This window comes from Thalassophryne amazonica, chromosome 14 (assembly GCF_902500255.1).
Source record: "Thalassophryne amazonica chromosome 14, fThaAma1.1, whole genome shotgun sequence".
Lineage (NCBI taxonomy): Eukaryota > Metazoa > Chordata > Actinopteri > Batrachoidiformes > Batrachoididae > Thalassophryne > Thalassophryne amazonica.
In genome coordinates this window covers 75,322,634-75,348,530 of record NC_047116.1, presented here as the reverse complement: position 1 = coordinate 75,348,530, position 25,897 = coordinate 75,322,634, and the positions used below count along the sequence as shown (strand labels likewise).

Below are 25,897 nucleotides of genomic sequence, written 5' to 3'. Positions count from 1 at the left end.
TCTTCATTGGCTTCCTGTTAATTCTAGAATAGAATTTAAAATTCTTCTTCTTACTTATAAGGTTTTGAATAATCAGGTCCCATCTTATCTTAGGGACCTCATAGTACCATATCACCCCAATAGAGCGCTTTGCTCTCAGACTGCAGGCTTACTTGTAGTTCCTAGGGTTTGTAAGAGTAGAATGGAAGGCAGAGCCTTCAGCTTTCAGGCTCCTCTCCTGTGGAACCAGCTCCCAATTCAGATCAGGGAGACAGACACCCTCTCCACTTTTAAGATTAGGCTTAAAACTTTCCTTTTTGCTAAAGCTTATAGTTAGGGCTGGATCAGGTGACCCTGAACCATCCCTTAGTTATGCTGCTATAGACTTAGACTGCTGGGGGGTTCCCATGATGCACTGAGTGTTTCTTTCTCCTTTTGCTCTGTATGCACCACTCTGCATTTAATCGTTAGTGATTGATCTCTGCTCCCCTCCACAGTATGTCTTTTTCCTGGTTCTCTCCCTCAGCCCCAACCAGTCCCAGCAGAAGACTGCCCCTCCCTGAGCCTGGTTCTGCTGGAGGTTTCTTCCTGTTAAAAGGGAGTTTTTCCTTTCCACTGTCGCCAAGTGTTGCTCACAGGGGGTCGTTTTGACCATTGGGGTTTTTACGTAATTATTGTATGGCCTTGCCTTACAATATAAAGTGCCTTGGGGCAACTGTTTGTTGTGATTTGGCGCTATATAAATAAAATTGATTGATTGATTGAATTCTGAATCCATGTTGCAGAAAAATGTTCACAATTCAGCTGAATCTGTTTGATTTTTACAGCAAAAAAGTAATCATCAACATGAAAGACATTGAAGGAGCAATGCATATCCACTGTGCCCATATAATAAATATGTGCACATTACCAGCATTTCATGCTGTTTTAGTGATGTTATCACAATACTGCTTATGCCTGGTTCACACGGCAAGATTTTAAAATTGTCGGTAGGATTTCAACACCTGATAGACCCCACACATGGTGATAAAAAAAAAAAATCATGGTCATACAGTGTGTGGTGTGAAGCCACATGGTAAAGACAATACAGTACACACGAAGAGATTTCACTCATGAACATTTCCAGGCCAGACAGGAAATCTCACAAAATCTCTTGAGATCAAACGTGACTTTGGAGTAAACAATTTTGGATTCTCCTCCGTGCTTCCGTCACCTCGTTTTCTGATTGGCTACACATCACGTTCAACAGGCTGTGTGCTCGTTTGTGCTCGGGGCACACTGCACACACTGGGATATCGGGCCAAGATAATCCAACATGTCTCGACGTCCTTCCGAGCAGACTCCAGCGCTCTTAACACACCCCACACAGCAGGAATATCCGATAAGAATATCTTCAGAGCCATCATGATCGTCGGGGCGTCCTTAAGACTGTCGGAGGGGGACGACAGGGTCAGATAGCGGCATAATTATTATCTATAATTATCTTTTATCTTAATTACTCACTTTTTGTTCAGACTTCAAAGCAGCAGCATAGTGACGAGTTGCAACTGACACCGATAGTTACACACAGAAAATATGCAGGAGAACAATCCAGCAGACTCTGGTAGCCTCTGGGTTAAGGCACAGGCTTCCAAACTGAAATACCTGTGATTGAATCTGTCAGCAGAACAGCTTAACACACTTTACTTTTTCATAATTACTGCATAAAATTGCTTGTGTTTGATAAAGCGGAAGAAAATGGATGGATGTTTGTTTGTTTTTAAGGAAAAAACATGGTTGCCCAACATTCATCAGAAACTACCTGTTGTGAAATCTAAACAGGAAACCTGACCGAGTGCCAAGTAAATACAGACCCAGTATCACCGATATCGATACAATACTTTTTTCATATTTAAGCTTCAGAGATGCAAAGGATCCAAAAGACCTAGAATAGAATTTTGCCAAACATTGTACGTGACAACAAAATATTTTATCATCACAATTAACATTTTTGTTAAAAAAAAAAAAAAAAGATCACTCAACACAACTTAAAACAAAATCTCCTGAGGTAGAGGGCTGACAAACCACAATACAAGGGTGCGCTGCTCCGTGTTGTATGACAGAGCAGCGATGCTCTTACAGACAGAGAGTAGACTTTGATGAATCTGCGTGCGCAGCAGTCAGTGCGTGCGGGAGAGAAAAAAGCTTGAGTATCGATCTTTTTACACAAGAATCGTTCAATATCAATACCAGCGTTGGTATCGATATTATTGATATTGGGATCGATCCGCCCAACTCTACCACGTGTTGCCACTGAGGTTTTACTGAGGTGTCATAGGTTTCCACTAAGGAACTACTAATGTGCCACAGTCAGCCAGTAAGGTGTCACTGAGGTGCCACTACATGCCAATGCCACACAGGGATGCAGATGCCTCTTGTTTTGGAGGTAAACTACTGATTGAACATGTACTAACTAGTTAATACAAATCCCAGGTAGCTGGTCGATAAGATTATTTTTTTATGCTCCACAGCTAATAAATTATATTGCAAATTATTAGCTTCTGTTCATGGTGCGTAATGTTGATGCTTTCAAGTGACAGCTGGCACTGACCACAGACGTTTTTAATCGATTTTAATTTAAATAAACGTGTTGCACATAGAGAGGGTTTAAATAAGAAAGGAACGCGTGTGCAGAAAGACAGTAGTTGTGCTGATGCTCGGTACGGAGCTCACCTGTCCTCGGACACGCTGATCACACCGTCCTCTTTGGGAATGATCACCGCCGAGTTCACAACGTCCTGGAAAGCCTCGATTTTGTTGAGCAGGCCGGGTTTCCTCGTCTGCGGCTGGGGCTGAATTTCTGCCGCCATGTGTCGGTGGTAAACAGACCTCCGTCCACGTCTGTGGGTCCTGGAAACATAACCCAGCCCGTTGTGACAGCGGGGCTGCTGCTAGAAGCTGCTAGCTGTCTGCAGCCGAGCGCTAAGTGGCAGCAGGCGGTCAGCTGACCTGCTGCTCAAGTCAGACAACAACACACCGCGCGGGACTTCCGGCAGTCAAAATAAAACTCTGGCCATCGCCGGTAATACTTTCAGAATAAAAATCAAGGACCCGCAGCAGAAATATGACACCAGGATGCAGGAACTGCCTCATTGGTAACCAAATACTTTTTACTTTTAAGGTGCAAATGTATGGAAGCGTATTGCATTCACTGGATAAAAAAAAATTCAACCGCTGATCTCATAATTACGAGAAAAAAAATCTCGGAATTACCAGGATCTATCCTGATCTCAAGTCAAAGCAGTTTCAGTATTTTGTTCATGGTAATGAGTCATTCACATCATCAGGAGAAGTGTTAGGAGAGCCGTCAGGAGAGCCCTCAGTCCCATCGTTAGGAGGGACAGCTACCCTTAGGAGGGTGCTAAGTAGAGCACAATAGGTGCTAATTAAAGCAATTGTTTAGCCACTAGCCAATAGCAGTCTGCCTCTCGGTAGGAGGGGTCTGGTTAGGATTAAAACTCCAGCTTTTGTGGCTTCTGTTTGTTCTTCTCTACAAGAGTCAAGACAGAAGTCAGACTACCAGAGCAAGAATTTTAGCTGAGGAAGCTTCTGCGATTTGAAGCGAAACGTCCTCGCGTCAAGCAACCCAGTCCAGTCGAAGATTCAAGCTTCTCTACGATCTATCCTGATCTCGTAATTACAAGATTTTTTTCTCATAATGATGAGATCTTTTCTCATAATTATGGAGAGCTCCGTATTTATACAACCCCTGGCAAAAATTATGGAATCACCGGCCTCGTAGGATGTTCATTCAGTTGTTTAATTTTGTAGAAAAAAAAGTAGATCACAGACATGACACAAAACTAAAGTCATTTCAAATGGCAACTTTCTGGCTTTAAGAAACACTATAAGAAATCAGGAAAAAAAAAATTGTGGCAGTCAGTAACGGTTACTTTTTTAGACCAAGCAGAGGGGAAAAAAATACAGACTCACTCAATTCTGAGGAAAAAATTATGGAATCATGAAAAACAAAAGAATGCTCCAACACATCACTAGTATTTTGTTGCACCACCTTTGGCTTTTATAACAGCTTGCAGTCTCTGAGGCATGGACTTAATGAGTGACAAACAGTACTCTTCTTCAATCTGGCTCCAACTTTCTCTGGTTGCTGTTGCCAGATCAGCTTTGCAGGTCGGAGTCTTGTCATGGACCATTTTCTTCAACTTCCACCAAAGATTTTCAGTTGGATTAAGATCCGGACTATTTGCAGGCCATGACATTGACCCTATGTGTCTTTTTGCAAGGAATGTTTTCACAGTTTTTGCTCTATGGCAAGATGCATTATCATCTTGAAAAATGATTTCATCATCCCCAAACATCCTTTCAATTGATGGGATAAGAAAAGTATCAAATATCAAGTAAATATAAAGTAAAAATATCAATGTAAACTTGTGCATTTATTGATGATGTAATGACAGCCATCTCCCCAGTGCCTTTACCTGACATGCAGCCCCATATCATCAGTGACTGTGGAAATTTACATGTTCTCTTCAGGCAGCCATCTTTATAAATCTCATTGGAATGGCACCAAACAAAAGTTCCAGCATCATCACCTTGCCCAATGCAGATTCGAGATTCATCACTGAATATGACTTTCATCCAGTCATCCACAGTCCACGATTTCTTTTCCTTAGCCCATTGTAACCTTGTTTTTTTCTGTTTAGGTGTTAATGATGGCTTTCGTTTAGCTTTTCTGTATGTAAATCCCATTTCCTTTAGGCGGTTGCTTATAGCTCGGTCACAGACGTTGACTCCAGTTTCCTCCGATTCGTTCCTCATTTGTTTTGTTGTGCATTTTCGATTTTTGAGACATATTGCTTTAAGTTTTCTGTCTTGACGCTTTGATGTCTTCCTTGGTCTACCAGTATGTTTGCCTTTAACAACCTTCCCATATTGTTTGTATTTGGTCCAGAGTTTAGACACAGCTGACTGTGAACAACCAACATCTTTTGCAACATTGTGTGATGATTTACCCTCTTTTAAGAGTTTGTGTTGTGAAAGTGTAGGAACACGGACCCACAACAGGGGGCGCAAATGAACGGACAATGGAGTAAGTCAAATAACAAAGCTTTACTGTTGTGAAACTCGCACAACAAACACAACAGATTACAATTTCGGGAACAAGCCGAATTCCAATGGTGTCGTGTGGGCAGGCTCGAAGGTAGGAGACATCTGTCCAAGTCGAACCGGAACCACTCGATTTCCACCGCCACCGAACCCCGGGAATACTGGAGCCGCCAAGTCCCGAACTCCCAGGTGACCACTGCCTCCGCTTGTCGGATCTGGTACTGCTGGCGAGGAACAAAAACAGTCAGAGGTGGGTGCACTGCACCCAGCAACACGGACGGTGGTAACACCACCTCCCCCTCTCGTCAAGTAAACACTGAAGTGCAGGAGTGTGAGTACTTATCCAACACTGTCTCCTGCTGCTCTTCTCTCTCTCTGTATAAAGGCAAAAAGTATTCAAGGTTGATATAGTCGGCTGGATACGTTACCTCCTCGGTAGAAACGATATCTCGGCAATGAGGTGGAGTTGCCGTCCTGCTGATATACCCCTCTGATGATTGCTGTCAGCTGTCTCAGGTGATGGGTGACAGCTGTCACCCTGGCTGCTCCTGTGTGGCGGCAGCGCCCTCTGGTGCCTGGAGCCCGCACTCCAGGCAGGGCGCCCTCTGGTGGTGGTGGGCCAGCAGTACCTCCTCTTCAGCGGCCCACACAACAGTTTGATTTGTTTCAATTGACATCTCTCGTGTTGGAGCCATGATTCATGTCAATCCACTTGGTGCAACAGCTCTCCAAGGTGTGATCACTCCTTTTTAGATGCAGACTAACGAGCAGATCTGATTTGATGCAGGTGTTAGTTTTGGGGATGAAAATTTACAGGGTGATTCCATAATTTATTCCTCAGAATTGAGTGAGTCCATATTTTTTTCCCTCTGCTTGGTCTAAAAAAGTAACCGTTACTGACTGCCACAATTATTTTTCCTGATTTCTTATAGTGTTTCTTAAAGCCAGAAAGTTGCCATTTGAAATGACTTTAGTTTTGTGTCATGTCTGTGATCTGCTTTTTTTCTATAAAATTAAACAAGTGAATAAACATCCTCCGAGGCCGGTGATTCCATAATTATTGCCAGGGGTTGTACTCCTGTTTGTATATGCAGAATTCACTGGGGTTTCACTTAAACATTAAAAGGATTGTTTTGCACATTATCAGGAAGATAATATGGGTCAGAAGATCAGATCAGAGCACAAAATGCTGGTCAAACCTGTGGCCATGCCTTCAGAGTGGTCCCAGGTCTGCCCTGATGTAGTCTTAATTTTCTGTGAGCTCAGTTGGGTGGGGTACCTCACAGCCAGAAGGTCCTGGGATTGCTTCCGGTCTGGAGTTCGCATGTTGTCCCCATGTTTGCATGGATTCCCTCTGGATGCGCCAGTTTCTTCCCACTTCTGAAGGTATGCAGGTTAGGTGAATAGGAAACTTTAAATTGAGTCTATATGTAACGGAGGATAGCAGGTGTCGCTGTGCATATGTAGTTAGTAAACCTCACTCCCAACCGCTCAAAAGGATTCTCTGATCACAAGGCCAGAGTCCTGGGTTTTAGCTTTCTGGTTAGAGAGTCCAACTCCCATGCCAAGGATCGTGAGTTTGCGTGCCGAGGGGAGCGAATGGGCGGAGTCATAACAACACAATGCAGAGTGCAGTCGCTACATAGATATTGTCCTGTGATAGACTGTCGACCTACAGCATGTGCCCAGTGACAGGTGCGATAGGCTCCAGCTTCCCCATGATGCTTAAATGGAATGAACAGGTATCGAAAATGAACACACATATGGTACAAATTTGCAAGTTTATTTGATATGTTTTCTGAACCAATATACTTATTCAGCTGGAATTGTACACAATTGTCACCTATGATCTGCAACCTCCAGGAGCAGGAAGGATGACCTCCAGCAGCGGGACGAGTGAGCTCCAGGACCAGGACAGATAACTTCCAGGAGCAGGACAGGTGACTTCCAGGAGCGGGACAGGTGACCTCCAGGAGCGGGACGGATGACCTCCAGGAGCAGGGCGGCTGATTGTTTTTTTCTTGAAAATATTAGTCATCAGAGTAGCTAATTTACTGAAGAACAATTGAAGGATTATCCTATTACAAATGGGACTTTCACCTTTATACATTTTAATAGTAGAAGTCTTCTTGCAAATTTTTTTACAGGAATGTCTAATGAACATTTCTCAGTTATTGCAACTACTGAGACTTGGTTGAGAAAGGAGCTAGTTGACGCTGTGCAGATTGAGGGATATGATTTTTTTATGCCCCGCAAGACGGGGCATATAGCATCCGGGTTGTCCGGCCATCAGTCCATCTGTCAGTTCGTCTGTCGTACGTACGTACGTACGTCTGTCCGTCCGTCCGTCCGTCCGTCCGTCCGTCTGTAATTCATTCACCGCAACATAATTCAGCACTTATTGCTCCTGGGTGGTGACCTTGACCTACTTTTCAAGGTCACCAGTGGTCACAACTGTCAAATCCTTCACCGCAACATAGCTTCGTACCTATTGCTCGCAGAAACTTAAAATTTTGGTGGGTACATGCCTTGGAGGAATACTTCGCATGGGTTCGAAGGCCAGTGACCTTGACTTACTTTTGAAGGTCACCAGTGGTCACAACTGTCAAATCCTTCGCCACAATGTAGCTTGGCACCTATTGCTCACAGAAACTTCATATTTGGTGGGTACATGCCTTGGAGGAGTACTTCACATGGATTCAAAGGCCGTTGATCTTGACCTACTTTTCAAGGTCACCAGTGGTCACAACTGTCAAATCCTTCGCCACAACGTAGCTACACTCCTATTGCTCACAGAAACATCATATTTGGTGGGTACATGCCTTGACGGAGTACTTCACATGGGTTTGAAGGCTGGTGACCTCGACTTACTTTTGAAGGTCACCAGTGGTCACAACTGTCAAATCCTTTGCCGCAAAGTAGCCCTGTATCTATTGCTTGCAGAAACTTCATATTTGGTGGGTGCATGCCTTGGAGGAGTATTTCACATGGGTTCGAAAGGCCAGTGACCTTGACCTACTTTTCAAGGTCACCAGTGGTCACAACTGTCAAATCCTTTGCCACAACGTAGCTCGGCACCTTTTGCTTGTAGAAACTTCATGTTGGGAAAGTGTCGTGACACGGACCCACAACAGGGGGCGTAAATGAATGGACAAGGACAACGAGATACAAACAATCACAGTCTTTGGAGTTAAACAATGTACTATGGTGACGTGTGGGCAGGCTCAAGGATAGAAGACGTCTGTCCAGAGAAGAGCCGGGTCCCACACAATTTCCGCTGCCAATGGATCTGGAACACACCGGAGCCGCCAAGTCCTGAGTCCCCAGGTGGCCACCGTCTCCAGCTGGCAGGAAGCAGAAACAGTTAATGGTAGGTGTGTGTGCACACACCCAGTAAACAGTCAGTAAACAGTTCCGTCCGGAGGGCAAAACACCACCACCTCCAAACAACTACGTGCAGGTCCTGACACTAGTTATCCGTGAGGAGAGAGGTACGTCGTCTCCTGTTGGATCTGCAATCCCAGCCTCCAGCTGAGGAAAGGTCCAGGAACGCCTGCAAGGCAATCAAGAAAACACTGTGCGATCTGCACCAAAACTGCAGAGAGGTTTACCTGGTAGGTAGACTGATTTCTCCGCAGCGAGGTGGAGTTGCTGCCCGGCTTTTATAGTGATGGTGATGGTGATGATGATGAGGGACAGCTGTCAGATGGTGATGAGGGACAGCTGTCATCTCCAGCTGCACCCGTGAGGTGGCGGCGCCCTCTCGTGCCTGAAGCCCGCCATTCATGCAGGACGCCCTCTGGTGGTGGGCCAGCAGTACCTCCTCTTCTAGCGGCCACACAACACTTCATACTTGGTGGGTACATGCCTTGGAGGAGTACTTTGCATGGGTTCGAAGGCCGGTGACCTTGACCTCCGTTTCAAGGTCACCAGTGGTTGCATTTGTTTTGAAAGCTGGTGACCGTGACCGACTTTATATGGTCACTGTTTGTCACATCCTTGAAATAAGTATGATGCCAATCTCCAATTTTTTCATTGTATATCCCAGTTTACATCAAACACATAAGGTTTCAACCAAATACCCAGACCATACAAGTACATATTACTGCACTTTGCATGGAAAATAATACTGCACGTGGGGCATTTCGTGATTAATGTCTCTAGTTTTTTGCCATTAACAGGATGCAAAACTGTGGCGGAGGGGTGGCGCCTTATGTATCTTCAAATCATCAATGTGAAATTATACAAAACGTAATTTTCTTTGGAAAATATCATGGAATGCATCACTGTGGAAATTAAATGTAAAAAATAAAAAATTATCATTATAAGTTGTGTTTACAGAGCTCCAGGATCTAATATGAATACATTTGTGGATAAATTGACTGCAATGTACAATACAGTGAAAAATAAGATTTTATTTGTCTGTGGAGACTTTAATATGGATCTTTTTAAACCTGTATGGTCAGTTACAAATAACTGAATTTCTAAACTCTGTGTTTTGTATGGGACTGTTTCCAGTAATCACACATCCAACCAGGATGACTACGAACACATCAACACTTATTGATATTAATTGACAAATACTACTGCAGGGAATTTAACAGGTGAAATACTCATTAGTGATGTCAGCGATCATATGAAGGTTTTTGCAGCTTTCCAGGCCTTAGTTGATGGATATGATCAAAAAGAACCTGTACACTTCAAAAGAAAATTAACTGAAGTTACCCTTGAGAATCTTAGAAGAGACTTTATTCAGCAAGATTGGTGTGATATTTATAATGACGATATCGACAAATCATATGAATCTTTTATTAACATGAATTTGTATGATAAATATTGTCCCCTTGTGCCAAAAAGGGAAAACACGCAAAAACTGACAAATCTTGGTATACAAAGGGACTCCAGAATGCACGGAAAAAGAAAAATATTTTGTACAAGCAGTTTGTAAAATTTAGAACTAAGGAGACTGAAAGTAAATATAAGATATACAAAAATAAATTAATGAACATCATGCGATTGTGTAAGAGGCAATATTATTGTGACTTATTGGTAAAAAATAAAACCAACATTACAGGCACCTGCAAGATCTTAAACGAAATCATTAACAAGAGATAAGCAGTTAAAGATTATCCATCTTATTTTTATACAGATTCTGAAAAAACACAAAGAATAATAAAGTTACTGAAGATGATTTCAATAATTATTTTGTTAACGTGGGTCAATATGTATCAAATTCAATTGTATCTTGTAAAATGCATTCTATGGATAACAGCAAATTAATTAATACTATTTTGGATTCAATGGATATTAGAGAAGTAGATGAAAATGAAATTGTCAACATTGTTCATAAATTAAAGGGGAAAAATCAACTGACTGTGATAAGTTTAGTATGTTTTTCAGTAAAAATATTATTGACTATTAATAAACCTTGGCAATTTGTCAATAATGACCGGGAAATTCCCTTCTAAAATGAAATCTGATGACAAGCATCTTTTCTACAGGCTGATTTCTTTGTTATCATATCTTCTGTTTTTCGATTTGTTTTGTTAGTAAGAGATTCTTTTGTTGGTGGTTTGTTTATGTGCATGCTGGATAAAACTTATTCATTCATTCATTCATTCACCAGAGGAAGAACGGAAGTGAACTCGGTAACAGGTGACTGCAAGGAGAAAATATTCTATTTTGTACATTTTTAATTTTTATATGTATACTTACATGAAAATATAATTATCTATTTATTTATTTAGTTAGTTAATATATACACACACACACACACACACACACACACACACACACACACACACACACACACCCCGAGAGTGACCAACAAAAGAGATTTTGTATTGAAATGCAGCTTCAGTAATGGATGAGCTCCCTCTGTTGATGGATCTTAGTTATTACCAAATAAAAACTTGATTTAATGTTTGAGCTTCAGCCTGCTGATGCTGCACAGGCTGTGGGATACCTCATGCCTGTCTGTCTGTCTGTCTGTCTGTCTGTCCCTCCTTAAGGTGAAGCACACTAACCTGAAAGCTTGTTGACTAATCAACTATAAATTTTGAGGTTATGTTTTCGACGATGGTTAACATGAAAGCCTATTGATTTTCGGGTCAGAAGATGAAAGGTCAAGATCACTGGATTCTGTTTCAACAGTAATAACTTGTGAATGTCACCATGTGTGTTGAACATGCCTGATTGTTCGAAAAAAAAAAAAAAAACCCTTGGCATGGATGTAAGGAATCTCAACTCCTAGAACCCTATTGAGATTCTGTTTAAAAGGTCAAAGGTCTAGGTCACTCAAAATATTTTTAAACACAATTTCTTATGAATGTCAATAACGTCTCTTATTGTTATGTATGTTAGTTAGCCAAGAACGCTACTGATTGTATGCTCAGAAGGTCAGAGGTCAAAGTCACTCAAAAAAAAATGCTAATGACTGCTGGTCTGCAAGACCCCTACAGATCATTTGAGTGAGATGTCACTTTCTTAGCCACGCCCTTAGTGACAAGACCTTCTGGCTCATATTCGACAACAGCCAGCGACACCTTCGTCTGACAGAATAACTGACACGGGCCGACACAGTACCAATAAAACTGGACCATTCCTGAAAACTGCAGACTGTTTGTCTTTCATACTGTCTCAGACTTTGATGTTAATGATAAATTCTTGGATGTGTAAGAACACTATCTTCAAAGTTGTTCTGTTTTCTCGCTAAGCAATTGTATTCAATAATATTTTCTCTTTTTTTGCCACATTTATCGTTGTCATGTTGAGTCTTTGGAAGTGGAAGTGAAGGATGTCATGGTTAAACTGGCCTCTTCAGTTTAAGATCAGGTCAAATGTTACTGTAAACAGAGTTTTTTTTTTTTTTAGCAAAAAATGCTTGAAGTGCTTGATCTGTGATGCCTCCATAATATCTCCCATAGGGTAGGAGTTGTGTGATCCACATACTGACGTAGGTTTGATTCCCAGTCACTCTACCTGTCTGTGTCCTTGGACTAGACACTTCATTTGCATTGTCCCAGTCCACCCATCTGTAAATGGGTACTGGTCTTGGCTCTGGAAGTAACATGTGATGGACTGGTGTCCCCTCCAGGGGGAGTCATGAGCTCCCGTTTGTGTTACGATATGTGGAGGGCACTCTTACCAATGGGCCTCAAGGAGTTACTATTATACAAGAATTGCTATTTTTTACAACTAGGTTACTCTAGAGTTTTTGAGTGCAAGCTGAGAGGAGAGCAGGTAGCTCAGTGGATAAGGAGCTGGCTTGTCAATATGCACACCTGCGTTTCAATCCTATTGGTCTTTGTGTCCTTGGACAATGCACTTAATCTGCATTGTCTTAGTCCACCCAGCTGTGAAGTAACCTGCGATGGACTGGAGTCTCATCCACAGAAAGCCATGGATTCTTGTCTGCTTCACTCCACAGATACTGGAGATAAACACCACCCAGCTGGGCTTCAGGGCCTATACACACATACTTTACAAGTTGAGGCAGAATGATCTGGAATCAGCTAAGATCCTCACAACTGTTTGGGTTTTTTTTTTTTTTCTTCTTCACATGGCAATCTTAAGTTTGCACAAGCATTGCACAAAATTCAGGACAGTAATGGTAGCAGTGAACACAACCTGAAGCTGACATACTGTGCTGCTATTATAAGAATACCAACAGACAACGAACTAAGTCAAGCTTATAAAACCTGGATTCTCCTTGCACACAGTGATGCAAACTTATTGCAAGCAATGCAGCAATCGACGCTAGGGCACTTATTAGCAGGACTAATGTCTGAATGTTATCCAGCAAGTTTGCTTACATCACCGAGAGACGTCTAGTTAGCAGCTAAACCTCTGTCAAATTGTGCTGACGGCATAAGATCAAAAACAAGTGAGTTGACAACTTGCTAAGAGCCAAACATCAAGTAAGTACAGCAACAAAAGACACACCGAGCCACCTAATATTACCTACGCACTACTCCTCTATCAGCGACAAGAACTCCTCGACATCTGTCTGACAGCAACAATCACAATGAGGAAAAGCCAGGCTGAGATTTATTCTTGTCCAGCCTTTTGTTTGGTCATTTTCTGTTTTTCTGTTCTTTCCTTCCTCCGTCATCTCCTTCAGTCTCTTTACTTCTGCCATAATGTCTGTACTGAGAATACTGAGTTAGTTTCTTCTTCTTGTGAGCTGCAGACTCATATAAATGGTGCTGTGTGATGTCGGGCAATAAAGGGGTACTGGTGCAGCGGCTAAGAGAATATTTAGAGCAAAATCATGCAAATGGTGATACAAGCACCAAAGTTGGCACAAATACTCCTTAGACATTACTCTTTTGAACAAATCAACTGGCCACTTGAATTTTCAATAGGCGGCCAGGTAGGGGTCAGTTGAAGAATTACACAGGGGTCAAAATTAAAAATGCTCAAATCATTTTGAAAACGACACCACATTATTTGTCTGATCGTAAATATTCCAAAAAGGAATAGTTTGGACTATCTATAACTGAATGATCAGGAGTTATGGGGTAAAAACAGCAAAAATGGTGACAATGGTTTGGACCATGTATCGTGCTTAGTAATCATGTTACGGGGTAACATATGACACATGTCATAGAATCCAGTGGACATTGACCTTGTTTGACCTTTACTTTGGAGACCAAACATGCAACACAATCAAAACTATTCCACTTATTAATCCTATTAGCTCAACCAATAATTTGCATAACGTTTTACCAAAATTGAAGAAACTTTAACTTTTGACCCCTGTACAAACTGAAACTGACCTTTGTCACCATTTTTTCTGTTTTTACCCCATAACTCCTGATCATTTAGTCATAGATAGTCCAAACTATACCTTTTTGGAATCTTTATGATCAGACAAATAATGTGGTGTAGTTTTCAAAATGATTTGAGCATTTTTCATTTTGACCCCTGTGTAATTCTTCAATTGACCCCTACCTGGCCGCCTACTGAAAATTCAAGTTTTTCAAAAGAGTAATGTCTAAGGAGTATTTGTGCCAACTTTGGTACTTGTATCACCATTTGCACAATTGTTTCAGTTATCTGCTGCACTATACTGGTGTGCATTTCTGATGAGCGATCATACCCGCTCAACCCGTTATATAATGCATGCAAGATAAGACATTTGGGTGGAAACATCTTATGGTTCAATGCAAGGCTGGGTTATGACATCACCCCCAATATGCAAATGTGCTCAAAATGCCCCCTCCCCCAACCAGAAATGTACTGAAATTAAAAACAGAAATTGAAAAATTAATGCAACAACAGGCAACAAAGTATAACGTTAATGAAGTTATTATAATTACTTATAAACTCAACTAATGAATAATTACTATGCAAATCATGTGGGACCCCACAAATTACAAAAAGGCCCTTCCTTCACGTCCCCTTCATGTCTAAAGCAGGCATCAATTTTTGGATTAAATGACAAAGAAGAACTATACTTCACAAAACAGAAAGAAAAAAATACCACATTGCAGCAAAAACAATCAGAAAAACTTGTGTTCACTCCAAGTTTGACACGAGAAATGACGGCCCCTCAGCAGAATTTGCTTTGTGCCCTACGGAGGTCAGGACCGACTCCGGATACAAGGTTTCCATATTTATTCCATCTTTCTTTCATTACTGTCAAATGTGGTCAAAGGTAAGACACTAGAATGTAATGCAAGTGTTACACAGGCAACATCACCATCTTGAGCAGAAAAGGAGAGGAGAGAGAGCCAGAGTGGAGAAGATAGGAAATCTAAACCTTGGCCACAATATCTGGACTTGTCTGGTGCCACACGTAGCCACACTCACCACACTACGGAACTGTCTTCAGTTCTGTATGACAAAAACCCAGGCAGACAACTGCTCCACCCCTAAGTGTAAAAGCAGCCAGCCACCTGTCTGCCACAGCCAGGTGAAACATGGCCGATTCTTTGGCCTTCTACAGCAGCTGGAGTCCTCAACACTGACCATGCACATAGCTGATGTTCCCTCATGATGCTCCTCATCTGTGTCACCACACGCAACCGTTCATTTGAACAAAGGCATTCGAACAGTGTTCAAGGATTCCCTGAAGAGACCTCGTACCTGAGATATCCAGTCATGACCTTAGGTCAGTGCTTAATGTCCAACTCTGACAACTACACTGTAAGACAGGAAGCAACAGGACCCCAAAGATTTGGATGTTTGTTCTTCTGTAAAGGTATCAGCACTACCAAACATCTGTCTCCAGCAACCTCATAACACTAAGCTCTTCCCAGCCATCTGTCCATCTCAAAGGCAGGGACCCAGAAACGTGAACGTCACTGCTGAGATAAGCGACCATCTGTACAAGTTCAACACTTTCACAGTACACACTTCTGACAGCTGAGCACAGGAACTCAAAAGTCTGGATCTTGAGTGAGGTCAGTCCCATATCCAGACACTCCAACTGAAGTCAAAGTCTGTAACTTTTTCTCACCAACAAAGACACTAGGTAATCTAATGGTTTCCACGAACTTGCCCAACACCCGCTCCATGCAAGCACCAAAAAGTGTAGCAGCTAGAAACCATCCCTGATGTCATGTCATGTTTCTTTAATCGATACCTCCACGAGCAGTTCACGGCAGTTCAGGACAGATAAGGTACAGTGTTGAAGAGCACAGTTACAGACAGACACTTGGGTGTTGGTGGGGGTGCACGTTCATTGAGTGTTATCTTGTTGAAGTGCATCTGAGGGATAGAATCGGTGAGAGCTCCCATCAGTGACGTGGTTCACTGCCTTCACCATGAATGTTACATTTTTAGTATTTTAGAAACTGTTTGATAGTTTATCACCAATACTACTTAAAAATGGTAAATGGACTGCATTTATATAGCAGTTTTCCATTTGCATCAGACACTCAAAGCGCTTTACAATAATGCCTCACATTCACCCCAATGTCAGGGTGCTGTCATACAAAGCACTCACTACACACTGGGAGCAATTAGGGGACTAAGGACCTTGCCAAGGTCCCTTAGTGATTTTCCAGTCAGGCTGGGATTTAAACCAAGGATCCTCTGGTTTCAAGCCCGACGCTTAACCACTAGACCATCACCTCCCCTAAAAAACATCCAAACTAATTGCAATGAAACTGAAGAAGAGAATGGGACATGTAGGTCAATGGATCTTGCTCCGGGGGTGGGTCCAGATTTTTTTATTTATTTTTCAATTTTACTTTTGTTATAATTTCTGGTGAAATAATGTGTGGTCTTTGATTAAAAAGGAAATGCTTCAGAAGAATGATGTTTATCCTGCATGATTTACAAACCACAATATAAATATACGTCTGTCTGTAGTAGTGTTTTTGACAATGTATGATTTCATGACTTCTGTGTAACTACATTATGAAGTCATTCATACTAATCAATCACAAATATTGCATTAATCAATATATGCTTTAGATCATGGTAAATGGAGTGCATTTATATAGCGCTTTTCCATCTGCATCAGACGCTCAAAGCGCTTTACAATTATGCCTCACATTCACCCCGATGTCAGGGTGCTGCCATACAAGGCGCTCACTACACACCGGGAGCAATAGGGGATTAAAGGCCTTGCCCAAGGGCCCTTAGTGATTTTCCAGTCAGGCGGAGATTTGAACCCAGGATCTTCTGGTCTCAAGCCCAACACCTTAACCACTAGACCATCACCTCCCCCAGACCATCACCTCCCCCATCCAGCTAGGCTCCTTAGATGTTGAGATATACAAAAAAGGCATTTTGCGGACCATGTTTTCCTTGAACTTTGACCAAACTTCTCCAAAATGTAGTCACCTCTAGATATCTATCCAAGTAGATTCCCACCAAGTTTGATCCATCAAGGCTTGTTGGTTGTTGAGATATATAAATAAAGGGTTTTTCTGGATGATCTTTTCATTGACCTTTGACCAAACTATTCCAAAATCTAATCACCTCTAAATATCTATCCATTTCATATTCCCACCAAGTTTGATCCATCTAGGCTTCTTGGTTGTTGAGCTCTACAATAGAGGCGGGCGGATCGATCCTAATATCGATAATATCGATACCAGTGCTGGTATTGATATTGAACAATCCTCATGTAAAAAGATCGATACTGAAGCTTTTTTTCTCTCCCACACGCACTGACTGCTGCACACGCAGATTCATCAAAGTCTACTCTCTGTCTGTAAGAGCAACGATGTGCTGCGTCACACAATACAGAGCAGCGCACCCTTGTATTATGGTTTGTCAGCCCTCTACCTCAGGAGATTTTGTTTTAAGTTGTGTTGAGTGATATTTTTTTAAACAAAAATGTTGACTGTGATAATAAAGTATTTTGTTGTCATGTACAATGCTTGGCGAAATTCTATCCTAGGTCTTTTGGATCCTTTGGATCTATGAAGCTTAAATATGAAAAAGTATCAGCATCAGTATCGATATCGGCGATACTGGGCCTGTATTTACTTGGTATCAGCTCAATACCAAAATTCCCGATATCGCCCACCTCTACTCTACAAATAAAGGTGTTTTTTGGGTGATTTCCTTGCCCTTTGACCAAACGACTCCAAAATGTAATCCATCCATCCATCCATCCATCCATCCATCCATCCATCCATCCATCCATCCATCCATCCATCCATCCATCCATCCATCCATCCATTTTCTTACGCTTTATCCGGAGTCTGGTCGCGGGGGCAGCAGCTCAAGCAAAGCTGCCCAGACCTCCCGATCCACACACACCTCCCCCAGCAACTCTGGGGGAACCCCAAGGTGTTTCCAAGCCAGCCGAGAGATGTAGTCCCTCCAGCGTGCCCTGGGTCTTCCCCGGGCACCTCTAGATATCTATCAAAGTAATATTCCCACCAGGTTTGATCCATCTCGGCTTCTTGGTTGTTGAGCTATAAAAATAAAGGTGCTTTTTGGATGATGATTTCCTCAACCTTTGACCAAACTATTACAAAATCTACTTATCTCTAGATATCCATCCAGTTAATTTGCACACCAAGTTTGAAGGAAATCCATCATGGCGTTTTTGAGTTATCTTGTTCACAAACACACACCAGTGAAAACAATACCCTGCTTTCATTGCTTCATCAGTGTGCAAGATGGTTGTAGAGTCTGTAGTGCCATAGTGCAGGTATGCACTCTACTGAGTGATGCTGTGCTCTACTACTTCCTAATAGATTGGTATGAATTTTTCATCGCCCTTTATTTGTAGTTCATCGTAATTATAAAATAAAATCTGATAATGATGAGAAAAGCTTTGATCTTTACACGACACCGGCCACGAGCAGAATATGTCCTTGCTCCAGAGCACTCCATCAGCACGGAGGCAGTCTCAGTCTCAGCCCCGCCCCCTGCTCGCTCTCACCGGATGGTCTGCTCTTGTTTTTGCGGAAGTGATATTTTCCAAGGAGCTACATTATATAAAATGCATCATTGCACAATCGAGAGCGTTTACTTCAATGTCGGCGGGTTTATGATCAGGTGGACTCTGGAGATAAAAATTAAACTCACGTGACTCTCAGATCATGTTTGCAGAAAGCCGCTCTGCCACAAAAACAGGTCAATCGCTTCTTAAATAAACGTATTGATTTTTTTTTCTTTCAGTACGTGTCTAAATCCACATTAAGTGAAAAAGGACAGAGACAGCTGAAGTGTGTGCTCAAAAAACCTGTTTTCTTACCCACACACGCACTTTAAATAGCAATAAAAAAAAACAAAGAAAAAAAAATCAAGCGTGAGTGAGTCGTTCCTTTGTGTCTGAGTGAATTATCTGCTTTGATGTGTTTGCTTTCACTTTTGTCCACGCCCGTGCACAGGATGAGCTAAATCTTACAGAAAGAATTTTCATGGCAGACACGGAATCTGCTCCTACATATTATCTGCTGGAGGAAAAAAAGCCATCAGTAGCAGTGTATGAGCAGGCGTCACCCACCACAAATGTTCTATTCTTTAAAAACAGAGAGAATATTTTTCCTCACATTCCAGCCCCACGAGCCAGCGAGCATGCGCAGGCGGTGCCTTCGCTTTGACCTTATTTGGATATGGTAATTAGGTACTTCACTTAGCCAATGACAAGAGAATGTGTGCGCACGTGATGCAGAAAGCTAGCTTCGGAGGCGGAGCCAGGCGGGAGGCTGCGGTTAAAAGCGTTGGTCGAGCCGGAGCACATTCAGTGTAGGGAGAAGTAGGGACTCGTTGTCATAGGGAACTTTGTTTCTTGGAAACTTAGCAATATTTACAAATATTGTAAAAATTATCAATATCCCTCGTGAATCAATAACCTGCCCATAGGGTGTGAGGTTTTTAGCTTAGTTTGCCCGGAAAGGGCTTCTGCACTCACTATTCTTACACTTTTTTTGAAAGAATGTGTGAGACAGGCAGTTAGCCTGCTAGCTAGCTAGCTGAGAGCTGATACAGGCGGCAGGGGGAACAAAAGATTTTTTGCTCTCTTTTTTTGCGTTTTGGCCGGTTGTACTGACACCAAGTCCATGCAGAACGTGTCATTACCATCACTATGCCCGTTTTACTTTTTCTTATAGACACGTCCGCTTCCATGAACCAGCGCAGCCATCTGGGCACTACCTATCTGGACGTAGCAAAAGGCGCTGTTGAGACTTTTATGAAGGTACTGTAACCACGGGACACTCTCATGGTGGCCGATCTCGAGCGGGATCGCCGTCCACATCATCTACTGTACTGTTGCAGGCTGCGATCTGTGGGGCAATAACCGTGAATAAATATTGTATTTCCACAGCTCAGAGGCAGAGACCCGGCGAGCCGCGGGGACCGGTACATGCTGGTAAATTTTGAAGACGTTCCGTTCGGGATCAAGGTAGAGTTTGTTTTCAGGTCATGTCCAAGGTTTACATTGTTCCTCCGTGGCTCCACCACGCTGTGATCACTGCATCAATTGTGTAGAGAGAATCTTCAGGAGGAGGTTTCATACCCCTTTTAAAACATGGCCGACATTTTGTTTCAATGTGAGCAGCAAGGAACTCTGGGTGAGGAGGGGGGGGTGGTGGGGGGGCGCACTACTATTTTACAACTTTACTACTTCAGTATAAACTGCTACTTCGTCAAGGCTCATACTGTTTTCCTGGATTGTCATTTCAACTGCGGAATTGTACAGGAAGCGGCCTATATAAGATGTTTACAGCTGTATAATCATAATAACATTGACTTTTGTTCTGCTTTTGGCTCAAGCAGGGTAATTATTCAGCTTTATGTGTGTTGTTAATTCATTGTTTTGTTTATTTTTCAAAAGGCCGGATGGAAAGAGAGCCATGCCACATTCATGACAGAGTTGAGGAACCTTCAAGCCACCGGACTCACAACCATCGGCCAGTCCTTGAGGACCGCTTTTGATTTACTCAATCTGAATAGATTAGTGACTGGGATAGACAACTATGGACAGGTATGTAGAGAGGCAAGAAGGCTTCCAAAATGATAATACGCCCCAACAGATCTGTCCCGTTCCACATCCCCAGTCTTACAAGCATCAATCACCTGCAGTACATCCCGTGTCCCCGCACGCCCTCAGTCACCACACAAACCATTACAGTCACAAAGTCCAAATACAACAGAAACATAGTATTTTCACATCTGTAGCAGTTATTGGTTCTGTCTTTGCCTTTGGTGACTTTTTTAACACTTATTATTGCAGAGGTTTCAACCTAGCAACTGGAGATGTGGGTTTGTTAAAAAAGTTCCAGTGTAACTTTTCACGTATTGTTGAACTCAGTCTGTTGAATAGTTATCCCTTTGGATTTGACATTAAATTTTCAGAAGGTCTAAGTGATCTGAAGTAACTTCATGCTTTTAAAAGTTATATTTGTACTTGTTTAGTGGAATCACATTGAGCTTGTGCATTATTGAGCCAAAGAAGTAGTTGTGGATCTGAACTCTTCACTGTGTTATTGCAGAGGAAATGCTGTAATAAACAAGAAATTAATGACTGATGTCACTTGTAAGCATTTCGAGCACCAACAGTTTTCTCCTTTTATGGAGAACGTTTAGACAATGCACTGCATCTTAATGATCATTTCATTTAGTAGTTTTATGCTTTGTGTGATTGTAGAGCAGGTAGCTTAGTGGGTAAAAAGCTGGCCTGACAAGCAGTTAACTTGGGTTTGAGTTCTGCTTGTGCTGCCTGTCTGTGCCGGTGGAAACAACACTTGAGCTGCATTGTCTCAGTCAACCCAGCTGTAAGTGGGTACTGGTCTTGGCTGGGGACATAACCTGTGTTGGTCTGGTGTCTCCTCCAGAGGGAGTCATAGACTCTCATCTGCTTCATGCTGCAGAATCTGGGAATGAGCACTGGCACAAACAGTCCCCAGGGCCTTTCTAGGACTTTGTGTGATTGTCTAAGTATTTGCTTATGGTGTGGATAAAGTGTTGATGTCACTCATTTATGTTGTTTTGAGGTAATGTATGATTTGGTGCTTTATAAATAGATTAATTGAAAGTGGTTCCCGTGGGAGGACATAACACCAGTAGCTTCTGGGTAATTGAAGTTAGAGACCACTGCACTAATGCCTCTTAACTCTTACATATCTTGACGTGAATATAAGCTGTACGGTGATGGCAGTCGAATAAGTCAAACCAAACTAATATATTTTGACTGCAGGGGAACTGTAGAGCAGGTGTGAAGTTAGGTGGGCTACCAATACGCAGACTTGGGTTTGACTCCCAGCTACGTGTCTCTATCCTTGGACAAGACACTTCCTTTGCATTGTCTCAGTCCACCCAGCTGTAAAAGGGCACAGGTCTTGGCTGGGGGAGGAACCTGTGATGGACTGGCATCCTGTCCAGAGCTTGCTGACAGGTTTCATTTAATGACACACACTGTTTTATTTCTCTTTAAATTCTTGTTATTTCAATTTGATAATCTGAACTTGAAAGAGAGGGTGGTTTGTTTCCACCATCTTGTTGTCATTAATAGATTTGATCTCTGATAAAGTAGTGCCTGTCACATTATCTGGGTTATTCATGTATTTCAGTTCATCGTTCCCTCTCTCTTGTACAGTATTTGTGGCTGCCTTCATGGCGGTGAGTTGAAGTGGTGCGTAGGGAAAGTTGAAGACTGAGTGGTTTTGGCAGTGGTGGCTGCTGCTCGTGTGCATTGACAAGAATGGCAGTGGCTGTTTGTCTCTTAGCTATATCCTCCATGTTTACATTAGAAACAGTGATGGCAGCTTTCCCATTCCATTCAAATGGCACTGACTTTAATGCAGTCTGTCAAGCCTCAAAGCAAGAAGGTCGTGGGATCAATTCCCGGCCTTTCTGTGTGGAGTTTGCACGTTCTCCCCGTGTCTGCGTGGGTTTCCTCCGGGTGCTCCAGTTTCCTCCCACAATCAAAAACATGCTTATTTAGGGTATGTTCCTTTCTCTGCCCCCGACCATGTCAGCGTCTACATATGGAGTTGGTCCCCAGGTGCTGGACTGTGGCTGCCCACTGCTCCTAGTGGTTAGATTGTGTCTAACTGTAATAAGGATGGGTTAAATGCAGAGGACAAGTTTCGTTGTATGTATGTATGTGCTATTCTATTTTATTCTATTTAGACTGATGCACACATTGGTGTGTATTTGTTACAATGTAACGCACACACACAGAGCACAGAACATCACAATGTGGACATGGATGCAAATCCAAAAACTGGGATCAAGATTTGTGAATCTTGCACCATTTTTAAATGAAAGTTTACAGCTGTGAGCAAAGATGATATTCGATCATATGTAATAATGAAGAGGTGTCAGTCTTATGAAGATAGCAGAATTGTAGTTGCTGCACCACCTGCAAGTCCCTAAAGTGGGGTGGATATGTGAAATGATTGTGCTTTTTGTGGTAAAAGCACCAGATTTTGCACAGATATTGTTTGATATGAAATTATTATGTCAAGCTCATTTTTTAATCAGTGGCTGTACTGGATTCAGTGTACAAGAATAAAAGGTGACACTTCATTTGTGTCTGTATGACATGCAGTCATAAAGATAGTATTTTGAGGATGGAATGATGTGACTTGGATTTTGGTATTAAACTCAGGGGAAAATTGAGCGTATATTTTTATTCATTATTACTACTGCTGTATTTTCCGGAGTATGAGTCACTGTTTTTTGTGTGTGGTTTTTGATAGTAATAATAATTGTAATAGTGATTAAGTCCCTTCGGCTGCTCCCTTGTTTGCACTCGGCGCCGCCACAGCAGGTTCAAGGTGGATCTGCATGTTGAATTTGCACAAGTTTTATGCCGGATGCCCTTCCTGACACAACTCCACATTCAAGGTTGGGTAGGATTACTTTGAAAGGATACATGTGGATTACATGTATGTATGTACATACATTTGGATTACTTGTAATTTGATTACTTTTGGATTACATTTCAAAGTAATCCTACCCAACCTTCTCCACATTACATGGAGAAAAGTGGCAGGGATGGGATTTGAACCAGGAACCTTGCGCACTGAAACCAAGTGCACTAACCACTTGGCCACCACCCCTGCTCAATTGTAATAGTGACTATTATATAGAATTTTCCCAGGAATTTATATATATCATATTGATAAAGCCCAACCAACATATTATTCACTCTGTAACCACATTGAATTGTTTGTTGAGGGTTAAGAAGTGCACGTGTGTGTGATAAACCTGATTTTCTACAGAGGACACTCCCAAAACATAATTTACACTATTCAAACTGAAATGTGCCAGTGCTTGTAAGACTGCACACACGTGTTTGAATCTGTACATGCATCAGCTGTTTTCATAGCCAAACCAAAGGAACACGTTAACTTGCTGCTGTGTGAGCATTTTATTTATGCCTTGGTTTTAATGTGCAAACACTGACTTGACATTGTCTTTGAAGGGTTTATAATTCAGGACTGTCTCATTTTTGAACTGATAATTTAAAGCATTTTCAGACCCTCCCTAAGTAAAGTGGAAGACAAAGGGGAAAGTTGATACTGTCCTGGAGTGCTGCTGTCTGGTTGCCAAGTGTCTGAGATGTGGAGATGGTGGAGATGGTTATGGAATAAAACAGGCAACCACCTGATGGCTTTCTCCATACGCTTGTCTAATTTACATTACGGTTAAAAATAGGTGGTAAAAATGAGGGAGAGGAAATGTTACGCGTAGCACTTAAGTCAGCTGTAGCTGATGACATTAATACAGGAATACATTGACCGGCTAAACTATATTGAGCAAGCTTATGTACACACAGCCGTTCAGCAGTAGTGTAGAGACTGACAAGATTTTCTAGAATGACGTGTCACTGTTTGTATTCGATTTCTATCATCTAAGGCTAAATTAGCAGATCTGATATGAATAAAATTGACATTAATTTGGTACGTTTGAATTACTGAGAGTGTTGCATCTTGTTTACATGCAAAGAGAGTGCCTACTAATGTAAAGAGAGATTTTGATGGAGAAGAAAGTACTGGGTTGTCATGGATACCTTGGAGGATCCTGGTGTATTTAATTTGAGGTGTGTGTTGAACTGGACTTGGCTATAATTCAGCTCTGCTCCTGGAGATCACCTGTCCTCCAGCTCACCTGCAAGTTCTTAAAGCTGTGATTGGAGCAGGGATGGGGGGGGGGGGGGGGGGGCACTGGAGTACAACAAATTGAACAGGCTTTCTCAAATGGATATAAGTAAGTAAATGGCACTTTACTGGAGGTAAAGAAGTGGTACTCCTACTTATAGACTGTTTCTATTTATTATTTCCAAGGGCTCAGATCTATTTCACACACCCACTCACTTAAAATAAATCCCCCGATCCCTCAGAATTAATCTGCTATTAATATTTGGTGCTGATTTTTGCTCTTGCAAAAACTGAGGAAAACAGTGATGCTTTAGATGTGCTCTTTTGCGCAGTCAAGATCACAAATGCTTAATTCTGAATGTCTTAATTAACTGTCTTTTCACAGGGAAGAAATCCCTTTTTCCTTGAACCTGCCATCATAATCGCCATCACCGACGGCAACAAGTTGACCAGCAGCAGCGGCGTCCAAGATGAGGTCAGCCACAGTCCCCATGAAGGGGTCCCAGCCAGTCAGGCTTCCCTGCTGGCTGGTTGACAACTTGGGTCACTGTCTGATGACACAATACTGACACACAAAGCAGCCATTATGATGCCCGATCCCTTTGTTATTTTCTGCTAATGCTCATTCTAGAAGACGTGAACCTTAAATTCATAGAACTTTTTGTTTTACCCTGTCATGCGATGAACTATATTTAACTCATTGCAGAAGAATGTGAAGCAGTAACACCATATTGCCCACACACAGAATTGTCCAGCTCATGTGGAAGCCAATACTAAAATCACCACATTTGAATAACACTAGAAAGGGTAACATCATTTTACCAAACCAACTTTTTTTCCCCATTGCATACAAAAGTGCAAGTCTTCTTAAACTGTTTGGATTACAATTTTGTTCAGAGTGGTAGCACACCATGTGAAAGTGTGGATGAAAGAAAATAATTTGAGTCCAACATCTTAAAGGGGGAGATAATTAGAGTTTGTGATTAATTAGAGCAGTGGAGCTGGTCTGCCAATATGTAGACCCGGGTTTGAATCCTGCTGGTGCTCCTCTGTTGTTGGTCACAACACTTGATCTGCGCTGAGTCTGTCCACCCACCTGTGAATGTAACTTAAGTGCAGTGGAATCTTTATTTGCTGGTGTGTGTGTGTGGTGTGGTGTGTGTGTGTGTGTGTGTGTGTGTGTGTGTGTGTGTGTGTGTGTGTGTGTGTGTGTGTGTGTGTGTGTGTGTGTGTGTGTATGTAGTGTATGTATATATATATATATATATATAATATATATATAC

General features: G+C 42.1%; 2 protein-coding genes across 2 annotated transcripts in view; one reads left to right on the top strand and one right to left on the bottom strand.

Moving 5' to 3' along the window:
- The window catches only part of wdfy2 (WD repeat and FYVE domain containing 2), a 73,967-nt gene extending 70,983 nt beyond the window's left edge, over nt 1-2,984 (bottom strand). The window contains exon 1 of the mRNA XM_034186173.1: nt 2,692-2,984. Coding sequence (XP_034042064.1) covers nt 2,692-2,828 — 137 coding nt within the window. The 5' untranslated portion in view covers nt 2,829-2,984. The remainder of the gene's footprint in view (nt 1-2,691) is intronic.
- A 16,277-nt stretch (nt 2,985-19,261) lies between these two features.
- The window catches only part of ints6 (integrator complex subunit 6), a 61,438-nt gene continuing 54,802 nt past the window's right edge, over nt 19,262-25,897 (top strand). The window contains 4 exon segments of the mRNA XM_034186539.1: nt 19,262-19,702; nt 19,832-19,909; nt 20,342-20,491; nt 25,000-25,089. Of these exon segments, the coding sequence (XP_034042430.1) occupies nt 19,592-19,702; nt 19,832-19,909; nt 20,342-20,491; nt 25,000-25,089 (429 nt within the window). The 5' untranslated portion in view covers nt 19,262-19,591.